The 13,391-nt window shown below is 37.9% G+C and overlaps 1 protein-coding gene across 2 annotated transcripts in view; it reads left to right on the top strand.

Moving 5' to 3' along the window:
* The window catches only part of gdpd5b (glycerophosphodiester phosphodiesterase domain containing 5b), a 46,046-nt gene that overhangs the window by 25,112 nt on the left and 7,543 nt on the right, over positions 1 to 13,391 (top strand). For both annotated transcript variants that reach the window (XM_033976902.2, XM_055225890.1), the window contains exons 4-11: positions 1,896 to 1,989; positions 2,806 to 2,865; positions 4,156 to 4,254; positions 4,776 to 4,869; positions 6,129 to 6,274; positions 8,342 to 8,424; positions 11,816 to 11,966; positions 13,007 to 13,228. In XM_033976902.2, the coding sequence (XP_033832793.1) occupies positions 1,896 to 1,989; positions 2,806 to 2,865; positions 4,156 to 4,254; positions 4,776 to 4,869; positions 6,129 to 6,274; positions 8,342 to 8,424; positions 11,816 to 11,966; positions 13,007 to 13,228 (949 nt within the window). The remainder of the gene's footprint in view (positions 1 to 1,895; positions 1,990 to 2,805; positions 2,866 to 4,155; positions 4,255 to 4,775; positions 4,870 to 6,128; positions 6,275 to 8,341; positions 8,425 to 11,815; positions 11,967 to 13,006; positions 13,229 to 13,391) is intronic.

Genomic DNA, 13,391 nt, shown 5'->3' with positions numbered 1-13,391 from the left:
AGTCAGTCTGGCGTCAAGTGGCAACGCATCAAATCAATATATCCTCCTAACACTGAATAAAAAGTGAGGAAACGAACAGAAACCATTTATTCTAAGAGACATGTGTTTCATACAGCGACCCCTCCCACTCAAACCTACACAATGTCACCTCTTCTTTTTATTATTACCCAGCGTTCACCTCTCACTCCGCCTTTCCGTGTGGTCTATAATTATCCCGTTCTCTTTCCTCTCCCATTAATCTCCTCGTTTTACTCCTTACTCTGACAAACTGTATAATTATCCATTTCTTTGTTATAAATGTAGTCGTCTTAATGCGTTTTATTAATGAGCCATGTCCTGCTGTTTTCTAATTTTGTTTGTATTCGTACTTTTCTCGCTAATTTCTCATTATTTGCTCGGTTTCAGGCGACATCACAACCTTAAAGGCCAATAATATTTAATACACATGAGAGGCAGCTGGAATAAATATGGTTAAAATGCAGGTTTTTGTTGTAACGCAGTGAGTTCTTGGGTCTAGTCAGTAATAAAAATGATCAGGTTCAACAGTTATGGATTGACGTGATAGATATTACTATTAAAGTGCAATGAAATCAATAGGCAAATCTGGCTATTGCTCCCCCATCTGGAAGTATGACGTCATGGCATTGTACAATCTGAAAACCACCGACGTTATGTTATCTTTTTTGTTTGCACGCAGAAAAAATATATATACAGTGGTCCCTCGTTTATCGGGGGGGTTTTGTTCTAAAAATAACCCGCAATAGTCGAAATCCGCAAAGTATCAGCTTTATTTTTTACAATTCTTCTATATGTTTTTGCTGTAAAACCCCTCACCACACACTTTATACACTTTTCTCACACCGGCATTAACATTTTCTCACATTTCTCTCGTTTAAACACAAAGTTCAAACCTTCGTAGGCGTCTTTGTCGGTGCAGAACGTTTCATCGACATTGTGGGTTTTGTCGGGGAGAAAAAAAAAAAGCAAACATACAGCACTTCAGAGTCACACCGCGACCCAACATTTATGTAAATTTGTCTGAACACATTTTGTACTGTACAGGAGACACGGCACGGAGGAGACTGATGGACAATGGTCTACAGTCCAACAGCCAATCAGGACACAGAACACAATGCACGATCATATACTGTAAAAAAAGCATGTGAAACTGCACTAAAAAAATCCGAGAAACGGCGAGATCGCAAAAGGTGAACCATGATATAGCGAGGGACAACTGTATTTCAAAACTTCTAAATATTTCAGTGCACTGTACAAACTTTAATGTGTAACAATAATCTATTTTCAGACCAGTTTGTTTTGTCTGCCATTTGAAAACTACCGTGTTGAGTCTTGACCACACTCTTTCAGTTAGTCATTATTTAAAGATCCATCCAGGGACGTCATAATATCAAATTCTAGCGATACAAATATTGGGGGGTGAAAAAAACAATGCATTTTTTGTATGATTAATTTCAAGTATTGATGTCATGACCAAAAAAACGTGAAATCATAAATGCATAAATTAGAATTAAATGGATTATAGTTGCTCTCTTATGTGACTTTTGTTGATATTAAGTTAATCTGACATGAAACCACATAAAAAGCACTTTTGTTTACACTTTTGGAGCACAGAATTAATACCAGTGACATATTTTTGCGTATAAAACAATCAAGTGTCCCTCCTCGTGTTTCTATCATCCATGTCGTCTTAGAAACCCCGCTGCGTTGCCACCTCTACCATCGCCGCTCTGAACGCTCTGAATGTAATTAGTGCAGCACAGGGCCCAGCGGTCACGTCACTCCCACACTTTGTTATACTCTGTGTTTGCTCCACAGCTGTGTCCAGGACTTTTAGCACAGACCTTTTGAACTGTGAGTCTCTGTTGTTGTGACAGGTTTCTCTATAACCGATCTGGGGAGTGGAGCGATGGCACGGCACCCATCGTGGCCTCCACCGCAGCGGGGTTCACATATATTACTTTTTTAATGGTACGTACTCAGTTTAATCAAATACTACATTATAAACACTGATGGGAAGCTTGTAAATGTCACAATGTTGAGGTATCGTGCAAATAGTGAACGTAAACTCAACCACAAATGTGCAGCAATATCACTTTTTACACTCTTGTTTCAGCAAGTTTGGAGTTTTAGATTTGTTTTAAACCTTTTCCAGTCACTTAAAGATTATACTTTTTATAATCTCATTTTAAATATGTCCAAAACAACAACTGCGATTAAGAAAAAGGCTGCTGTTACATGCAAAATTAAGATCTGTTTAATATAATTTTGGAGCTAAAAGATGATTAAAATGAAACGTAAAAAGCTAAATCATCTCATTTCTTTCAGATCATCGTCTCTGATTTAGTTTGCATGTAATAGAAGTAAACCTAAAGGTCCAGAAATCAGATTATAATCAGATTTTGCTGTGCATTTGAACAAATCCAAGAGGTATATTCCTGTCCCCAGTTGCACACAAACACCATGCCTCATAAAGCAAAGGCCGTACTTAAAAAGTGAATTTAACGTCAGAACATTTTAATTATAAAGGGATAAAAAGTGTGGTTCATATGTGTTTATTGTAACAGGAGCAAACAGGGTTATAGCAACTCCCAAAGTTCAGATTGTTCACTGGAGACTGGTACAAGAGCTGAAGTTGTGCAAGAAAGTGTGGAAAGAGTAGCTGATAATGCTACTTTTGAAGATAAAACTGTCTAACGTACTAGTCCAATGTAATAAATGATCAGGTTTTTATTTTAGAACCCGTCAAAGAAAGCTGTAAACATATTATTCCTTGTGTTTTTTTAGGTTTTAGCACTTTGCCACGTTGCAGTTGGCCAACAGTTGAATTTGCACTGGCTCCATAAGGTAAAGTGTTGAAAGTGAGACTGCAGCTGATTGTGCCGAGTGGGTGGAGGATGGTACATACTGTTGTTCTCTTTTGTGTATTTAAGCGTGGGAACTGCAGATAAAAGGTGTTGAAGAGGTATTGTGAATTAAATACTGAGAGTGCTCGACATTATATCAAATGACTTCACAATCGTTACTGCTCAGGTTTTGATTTATACGTATCTGAGGGTCATATATCTATCATTAAAAAGTTATACATAAAATAAAGTGGAGATTTAAGATGTGTTGTTTAACTAGAATCTGGTATCTGCTTGTTTCTGTAGAGATGTTCTTGGTTTTCCTTAAACGTTACATAGTGTGGCATTAAACCCACCTCATAAACTGGCCAACACCTTCTTAGGCCAGTCATTTGTTCTACCTGATGTTCCATAGTGTGGCATTAAACCCATCTTCAGTAAAACAATTACCGTATTTTCCAGACTATGCATCGCACCAGCCAGAAAAAAAAGCATAATAATGAAGAAAAAAACATATATAAGTAACATTTTTGGCGGAATTTATTTTACAAAATCTGGGACCAAGAACAGACATTTTATTATTATTATAAAATAGAGAACAACAGTTAATCAGATAAATAAAGCAGAAAAAACAAGCAACAATTTTACTCTGGATCCCACAAAAAAATCAATAAATCTTTTCATTTTTTCATCCCCGTGTCGCTTTTGAACAACTCCACCAACTCCAGAGGAAGATGAAGCACCACTATTTTCTTTTAGGAGCATTTTTGTTCAGTCTTTCTCAGATGTCTTTTAAATTACCATAATGTTGAAATTTTAAGTTTTCAATGGCACAGGAGGAGTAGATACTGGTGCACAAACCTAGAGTACCTTCTCACGGCGTCACTGTGACAATAAAGAAGATGTGAAATTATATATTTTAATAATTTCACATGTAAGTCTCATCTGAGTAGAAGTCGGACTCCCAACTACACTATGAAAAAAGTGTGATTTAAAGTCCGGAAAATATGTTAATCTTCATTAAGACATGCAGGAGGCAGACTCTCCACAAGAAAAGTGACATAGTGCACATTTATATTCATGTAAAAGGGCGTACATGTGGTAATTGTGCTGTTTCCATATTAAGGTTATCATTTATTTTAGTATTGTTTTGCCCTAAGCTGTGCCCACAGAGTCATCACTAAACCGTGGAGCCCTGTAGTCTATAAATGTGTGCTGTGTTTTTTGTTTTGTTTGCGTATAAATAAATCCAAAGTGACATTTACTGTGACTTCCTCCCTTGTCCTTGCAGATAGGAGTCACAGCAGCTCTCCTTACCACCGTCGTCGGGCTGATATCGGTCACCCAAACATGGGGCTACGAGTGGGACGTCGTGCCCATCTCGCTGCAGGTCAGTAAATCAAACGAGCACAGATGTGACACAGCTAATTCAGGGGAGCGTGGGTGACTTTGTGCCAAAAAAAACTGACTGCCCCCAATTTTATGAATAAAATAAATTGAATAAAATGTTAGAAGAACCATAGTAATATTTTGAGTTTAAATTTCCTTCAGCAGAGGATGAGAAAAATGTGAATGTGTCCTTTTTGTAGGTTAACGCACTGGCTGAGATTATAGTACCTTTTAGCACGCAGGCTACTTACCGTTCCTTTAAACTTTGTTATTGAAATCTATGCTTTATTGTTGAGTGAATGAGGGCAGAACACAGAGCCGTTTTGTCCGTTGAACAGCCGGTAACTATTGTTCGTCATTGTGGTTTTCTAGCACAAGCTCTTTAAAGACTCAAGTAGGATCATTGAAACTGCCAGTGGCTTTAGAATTACAGCTATTAACTTAGATTGAGGCTGCTGATGGCGTGATGTCAGTATTTATTTATCTCTCGACTTTAAGGTAACCCATATTTTTTTCTCCCAGGCGACCGGCCCGTTCCTGCACATAGGGGCAGTCGCCGCGGTCACTGCTCTGTCCTGGATCGCGGCGGGACAGGTGGCTCGAGCCGAAAAAACAAGTGAGTCTTTTGTGAAACTGAGATTACGAGTGATTACGACGTGTCTGTCTGTTACACACACATATGAACAGAAGAGTCAATGATTTACTACGTGTGGACACAGCCACCCCCTCCGCCCGCGCTGTTGTGATAATGGACATTCCTACAGGATCACGTGACCGTTCCCAGCCGGGACATATCGACGTTTTCTCCTTTGAGTGGATGACCTTTTTACAGGATGAGTGAGACTCCCTCCCTCCTTCTCCTCACTCCGAACAAGTGATACTTTCTTACATCATGATTTTAAGGACAATTACTTAACCCTGGTGAGAGAGAGAAAAAAACATAAGAGTTTTGAAATTTGGATGGCATAATAAGCTCCCATGGGACAATGTTTATGGGGTACATTTTCTGTCATTGCTTCTTTACCCTGTCTTTAATTTATGCGCAAAAAAGGGGGGGTATTATGCATTTTACTGCCAAAATTTTACACTCAAACTCACTCAAACCACAATAAAATGCATCCCGGTGTTTGTGGCTCGTCTTTGTGGATGAGGGTTGTGTAACAGGAGATGTGGCCTGGCCCCGCCCTGTGGCTGACCTTGAAACCTATACACTCCCCGTGTGAGCGCAGATCTCTTCACTGTGTTCACTGTTGATTTGAACCAACGTTTGTGTTTGTTGTCCATGTAGAAGCTAAATCTGTACAAGTGCAAGTCAGAAAATCCTCATAATAATCACTGAAAATGTTTTAATATTCTTCTACCTGCTAAGTTACTTGCTAATTGGCTCAAATAAAAAAGCTTTTTCGTTGGATAGTGCTGCTATATTTCATGATCAGTGCCTTGGATGTTGTCGTCCTGGTTTAAATCTATGACTCAATGTCTAATTTCTGCATTAATAGAACATTAAGGGGGACATATTTTGTAAAATTGACTTTTATGAGCTTCTAACTATGTCATAATCTTCCTCAGTTTTATTCTGATTGATTCGTGCATGGTTGAGCAATTGTTCTTTAGACTATTTTAGGCTTGATTGCTTTTTGAGTACTTTCGATTATTCAAATTCAGACGCTGGAACTTGCACGCAGAGTCGTGTAGGTATTTTTCAACACTTACAAACCAAAAAAGTGCAAAGCTGAAGACGCAGGACCAATCAGTTCTGCAGTTTTTAGCAGGAAGTCAGTGAACATGTTTCTATTATCAAGCCATTTTAGCATCTACATATGTTACAGATGAATACTAAATATCAAAACAATAACATTATGTCTCTTTTATCAGTTTTCCAGGTGGTTGTGGTGCTGCTGTACTTCTCTGTCCTCTTGGCCCTGTACATGGTGCCTTTGTACATTACCTCTCCGTGCATCATGGACCCCTCAAACCTCAAATCGCGTCCAGAAGTCATCGGCCACCAAGGAGCGTCCATGGTGAGTCAGCCGACAGCCGATTTACAGTTTAAATTGGCTTTGACAAATTGAATTCTCCACACTTCCATATACAGGGCTGCACAGTTGCTTGCATTGCACTGTTTCTTATCACTACATCGTCGATACTTGGCAGCGTCGTTTGACAGATACAGTTAAATAAAACATCGAGGAAGGGCGTGAGGTCGAGCGTGTACTGTACCGTGCTGCGCTGGACAGGCTTTTTGTTTAGGCTACTCTTATTTTTAGAAGGGATTTGTACTAATTAAACCAAATGTATTTTTGTGAGCGAGTTAAAATGTCAAAAATGTACAAAAGAAACAAAACAAAAACGCATTTTCAACAAACTTATCTGTCTGTTTATATCCAAACCAAATCAAATTCCTCATTATTTCACCATAATTTCCAATAAACAGCTAAAATTTACTAGTATTACATTACCTTTAACACCTCCTCGCCTATTCCTTTTAAAACAGTTTTTCAAAAGTCATCATATTTTATTCATTACTCATACACCCGGTTACTCTCTGCTGCGTTCCCTGGAATTTGTGTAATCAATCAGCTTTAGTCTAAATTTAGGCGTGGCTGTGCGGCTGTGAGAGGCTCCCACTGGGTTACACAAACTCCACTCGCTTTCCCATAAGGACTGTATTGATTAAAGCATTATCCCTCCTCTGCGTTCTAACCTTCGGCCTGTGTTCTAACCTGCCTTTCAGAGCGTGCCCTCGGGTTCATGTTTATTACACAATTTGGTATATTTTTTGGGAAAGAAATGTTATTTTGAATCACGTTTTGGACATTTTTCCATCATGTCACGTGTTGATTTTCCTAAACACATCTGGTGACGGCACTAAACGTATTCATTTGTTGTCAAAATTGCATCTGAATTTTGATTTACTTTATAAAACCAAATCTGTATTGAATAAGAAACTCCTACATATATTAAATTCATCACTTCTGCTTCCCTGTTTATCTTATTGTTTGGAAATTTGGTAGATCCTATAATTAAGCTACAGAAACGGGCAATAAGAATCATTAATAAAGCAGGATTCTATGATCGACTAATGAACTACTTATAAAATCGAATATATTCAAATTTACGGACGTAGTTAAGTTAAAAATGTTGACAGTTCTGAGGATATTCCCGTCAGCATCAGTCTGTCCTTAAATCAAGAATTAGTTCCTATAATTTAAGAGGTTTTTAAGAACTAATGTGACAAAGACGTGTCTGTTTGAGGAATAAGACTTTGGAATGAGCTCGATGATGAATTTAAGTTAATTAAAACTCTGTCTAAATTTAAAAAAAAACATTAAAACAGGGATTTATTCACACACATACACTGCTGTAGGTTTATATGAGTCAATCCATCTGTGTTTAAGATACCGATTAAAGTAAATAAACTGTGTTATTTGACTGTATTGTGGAGTTATGTGTTGGTCAGGACGGTCGTACATAGACACATCGCTTCAGTCCAACCCTTTTTTGGTTGTAATTAATGAAGAAAATGTTTTGATTTGTCTTTTTCCCCCCAAAAAAAGTGTTAACAACCAAAATAAAATGCATTCATTCATTAATTTTGCCACTCCCACAATAGAATAGCCCAGTCTAGTCTGAATATCAGCATTTTCACTATATCTAGGATCCGTAATCATGATATTTTGGCAATCCAACAGAAATGTGCTAAAATGTAGTTGTTAAAGTAGATGAGAGTATGAGACAAATGTGAAAAAACATAAATTACCCACAGAAGTGCAGGAATTTCATTTTATATTCATGTTTGAAATATTACTATATACCCTTATTCCAGTTTTTTTTTACCCATTTTGTGATAGTTTTTATTTTACTTTTATTATTTTCTTCAAAACCATCTTGATAATTTGATATATTTCCTAACTCTAGATGCAATATGAAGCTTTTTTTTCCCTATAGACTCTCACAATTGTGTTCTAAAAGCTTTACACGAACAACTTAATAACTATAAAACGTTTCCAGATTTTTTTCTTTTAACGAGGTCAAATGAAGTCAACAGTTTAAAGTTTAAATAACGTGAGAATCGTTTGCGTTCCCAGCTCGCTCCAGAGAACACGATGTGGTCCTTCCAGAGAGCGCTGCAGATGAACGTCACCGGACTGGAGACGGATGTAACCATAAGGTATCTGCACACACCACACACACACACACACACACACACACATACTGACACACACAGAGCCAAATCGATAAGGTAAACCTCCAAAGTCAAACAGAATCAGAGCTGTGACCTCAGTGTTCAAATACACCCTGTTTCCAGTCACTGTTTTTGCAAGAAATACCAATTACGTCCACTGTGATGCCATCTCCACCGTGTCATCTTTTATCATCTCACTCAGCTGATGTATTTGGTCAGAAATATATTTTAAGACAAACTAATAACTCCACATGAACTTGAAAAGTCTGGGTGTCCTTTCTTTGTCGCTCAGAGCAGTAGTACTCGACTAAAAGCATCTATTTTAGTAGGTGATGATGTAATGGAGGAATATTGTGACCTTTTGCAGAGGCAGGATCATAACGCAGAAAGTTTGAGAACATGTTAGAGAGAAGCATCTTAGATTGGACTGGAGTGGAGAAACGTGTTCACTCAAACATTTGTCCAACAGAATTAAATTTCCCTTTTGGCTGTAGTTGTTCTAGGTTTGGGTTTCTTTCCAGTGCAAAATGTTGAGGTTATATTATCAAATGGACAGTATTTTGAAATGTATACAGCTAAATTAAAGGATTATTTAACATGATTTTTGTCTAAGTCAACAATTGTTTATGAATTAAGGCTGTGAAATAACCCTTTTTTTTTTTTCTTTTTTTTTAACTATTTATTTTGGTTTACACAATAACAAAATAAATACATACATACATACCTACTAATAGTAATACAAATATAGAAAGGAAAAAGAAAGAAATCTAAAAAAAATAATAATAATAAATAAATAAAATTAATAAACCTATAAAATGTAAAAATAAACCTTATTGTTACAGTGATTACAATTAATTACAAAAATGGATAACAAAACGATTGAATAATTCAGCTCTAAAAGTGGAAAAAATAATAATTCATTAATATTACAAATAAATTGTCTTAAGTCTACAGCATGTGTCTTTTTTTTTTTAAATAATTAATATATATAAGAACTTTATATTATGAACTAGTTATGCAGCTTCATGCTTTATGTTCTAATGGAAGACGATTTATTAAGTTTTCTTCTTCCCACTTCTTTTCTAGCTTAAATAAGGAAATAAATGCAAAATGCACATTAAGTGTTTTCCTTAATCTGCTCTAAATAAATAAATAAATCCTAAACAATTACTATCTGCAAGTGTGACATCAAAATATTGCAAAAAAGTGGCAACATGAAACTCTAAATATTAAAAGATTGAACCAGTGCGATTTCAAATATGACCCAAACAACTGTGATTATGTTGTATATAATTTTGCAGCCCTTGTGTGAGTTGTGTGTATAGTGTAAAGACAGTGCATTGAGGCAGGACATAGACAAACCTAATGAGAGAGGACAGGCCGTGGAGACGCTTGAACAGAGGAAGTGGAGGAGTAGGACGCTGCTCTTTGTGATGTGGAGATAGGATGGAGTCACTCGTGTTCCGTCTCGTCTCTTTTGTGGTCAAGGTTTTGTTATGAATTGGAAAAACAAGTCTAAGAGTCCAAAGTCAAAATGATAAAAGGGGGTCCATTTTTTTTGCCCATCGACATCAGCTTTCCCCCATCTATAACTCCAACCTCAGACCCAAAGCAAACAAAGGAAACAAAGAGAGAGCCAGGATGCCAATAGGAGCCATTAAGAGCTGAATTACGCTAAGTATGTCTCAGGCACAGTGCACACTTAGTTTCTTTATGCAGGGTAGGTCTATTGAGCTACACTCAGCTATTGTTTTCAGTTTCAGTGTCATTAGCTCCTCCTTCAGACAGATAGGAGCTAACAGATGCAGTGTCCAGCAGTAATCTGACCAGAACTGAAGAAGCGGCTTGGACGAGCAGCGAAACGTCTCCACTCCTACAACTATTTGTCTAGTTGACGGATTAAACTTTTAGCTTTTACTGTAAATTTAGTATTTTTCCCCACGCTTTGAACCCTGCGGCTTATACAACGGTGCAGCTAATTTATAGATTTTTACTCACTAACGACCACCGGGGGGCGCTCTCTTCCAGTGAATGTAGTGAGACAGACGTGGGGAAAGATTATGCGCTGGATAATACACTAGTTTTGATTTTGAACTGTCATTTTGTGCATCGTCATCATGTAAAAACACGACGAGAAATAAAAGCAGATAAAATTTTGCCGGTGAGGTCTATATTCAGGTGCGGTACTGAATTTACTGCACTATTTCCCCCATAATTATAACAAATAAAATAAGTAGGCCCTAATAGTTTTAAGTTTGTATGATTTATGAAATATATGAGCAGTTTGTCTATACCAAATAACTGTGATCTGACCTTATGACACATTTTGGATTAAGAAGGTAATTGTGTATGTTTTGTGCGTCAGTAATTTTCGATTTAAAGCAGCTCTATTGAAACACACTGTCTACTTTTACCCAGCTATTCCTCCTATTGGTCAGCCTCAGTGAGTGACAGGTGGATTCAACCAATCACAGTGAAGATTGACTCATCTGAAGAACAAAATAGAGCAAACTCCAAACTGAACTGAAGTGCACGACGACTGTGAATGAAACTGTGACCCTAGGCTCTCCCAAGAAAACATATTTTAAAATGTATTCAAACTATATTCAGTCTAATGCGTTTTAATGCTTGTTGTGTGTCTTGTTTGATGCTTGTTGACAATGCTCATGCTAATTAGCTGCTCGTGTCTCCGCTGGTTTAGTAACGGCCTTACGGATGCGTGTTAGTCAGTCTTTGGAGAGGTGAGCGTTATGTTATTGGTGCGGGCTGCTGACAGGTGAACTCCTCCCTAATTAGACGTGATGACAGTCGGAGAGACAGAGGAAGCTCCACTCTGGCATCACACAGCTCTGACTAACAAAATGGACTAGATAATAGAGTTATGCCCTACTTACTCTTAGCTTCCAGATTCTGCGGTTTCAAAATAACAAGCTAACAAGGCGGGGCAACGATTTGAATTGCAAAACACAAACACGTGCTCGGTGTATAGTTGGTGTTTTACATTTATTTTGGAAAATGTTTTATCCAAATCAGGGAGGAAAGGTGTCGAGATGAGATGTTACTGTTAGATTTACGATACCGTGACCCAGAAACGGTGAAATCCTTTGTTTTTTCAACATTCCTGAAGTGTGTGATCAGTGTTATGAAATCAAATGTTCTAAATGACAGAATTAAAGCTGATGTGACAAACTGACATTTATTTTACTTTTATTTGTTTAGTAAGAGGATAAACCCCCCGAGATGATGTTTTCTTTTCGTTTTTGAGAGGGTTCTTAAATCACTGCACTTAAACTGGGAGTAAATTAGTTGTGGCAAATCTCAGGAGGAAAAAAAATGCTTATAATCAGCTTCCATGTTTGTTTATTTTCGCCCGTAGTCTGGATGGAGTGCCTTTCCTGATGCACGATGCCACACTGCGCCGGACCACAGATGTACAGAAGGTGTTTCCTGAGCGACAGTGGGAGGACGCCTCCTCCTTCAACTGGACAGACCTGCGCCTCCTCAACACGGGACACTGGTTTCTCAAGGTAAATTTTATATGTGGGGTTTTTTGATGTAGTGCAGAGTGTTTCTGTGTGGAGTTTGGATGTTCTCGTTGTGTCTGTGCAGGTTTCTTCCATGTGCAATAGGGTTTCCTCTGGGGTTAGGCCTTCCCTGAAAAAGAGATTCTTAAGCGGGACTGTCCTGGTTACATAAAGATCCAAAAATTGTATCTTGAAATTCTTTAAAAAATAAAATCAAATTGGCAGATGCAGTTAGATTAAGCAGCGTCATTTTATGTACATTTCAGTTATTCATAAAAGTTCTGTGTCCATATTGTGTGTGCGTTCTGTTTATATTTGTGTTGTTTTTCATTTTGGCTCAAGTGCATTGTGTTCTTTATGTCCAATGGCTTCAGGACACAAACATACATAATTTCCCAATGTTCTTTATGGTCAAATGTTGCTTGGATGTGTAGTAAATATCAACACACTTTTGAAACATAAGCACTTTTCCCACACACACTGATGCTGGATAATTATTTCAGCCACTTCATAAATTGTTGAAATTGAATCATCTGTGTACCAAATATCATTTCGCTCACTCAAAAGCTCAGAGCATTTACTGACACTAAAATATTTTTACGTAAAGGACAAGGTTGCATGACTGTTCTGTTCTTAGTGTGTCACTTTTCATTCACATCAGGATTACAGCCTCTGAGTCTTTCCCAGTTGTTACTGCTACTTTTGGGTCTAGTTAAGACAATTTTCTGTCATGCAATGATTGAACTGTTGTGAAGAGAAGAGTATGACTAAATATATATATAAAAAAATAAAAAAAGTGACCTTTTTTTGGATTAGATAAAAAATCTCACTCACATCCAGTATGAAAGTGTTTGAATCGAGGTAAATCAACAGGTTTGGGTTCATATGGAAGGGCGTCTGGTACAAAACCTTTCTTGATAACTGTGTCATGTCGATGTGCTCTGTCTAATCCCGTAATGCCAATGCTTTCTCAGTAAATAAGCAGACAGCTTGTTGAACACACCTGCTCTCTCTGACCCCCCTGCCCCCTCTCTGTGCCTCAGGACGATCCGTTTGGGACAGTACAGACCCTCTCCCCTCACGAGAAACAGCTGATCGGGAACCAGACTGTGTGCAGCCTGGAGCAGCTCCTAAAACTGGCCTCTTTTAACAACTGTACGGTGGTTTTCAAACTGGGGAGACCGCCCCCTGAGCACCCCAGCCACTACAGCTGGATCAACGACACTCTGCAAGCAGTGCTCAAATCAGGCATTCAGCAGAGTCTGGTGAGAATATTTTAGATTTACTGAGGATGGCTCCTTGCAGTGCATCTTGTCTGTAACAGAAAATGACTCGATGATAGAAATAAAATAGATGAGATACAGTCACATACACTTTTCAAAAGTACGTGATTACAGAAAAGCACTTCACCACAATAACACTTCAGCA

The sequence above is a fragment of the Periophthalmus magnuspinnatus genome, chromosome 13 (genome assembly GCF_009829125.3).
Source record: "Periophthalmus magnuspinnatus isolate fPerMag1 chromosome 13, fPerMag1.2.pri, whole genome shotgun sequence".
Taxonomy (NCBI): domain Eukaryota; kingdom Metazoa; phylum Chordata; class Actinopteri; order Gobiiformes; family Gobiidae; genus Periophthalmus; species Periophthalmus magnuspinnatus.
The sequence above is the reverse complement of the archived record's forward strand: the minus strand, read 5'-3'. Positions and strand labels throughout refer to the sequence as shown.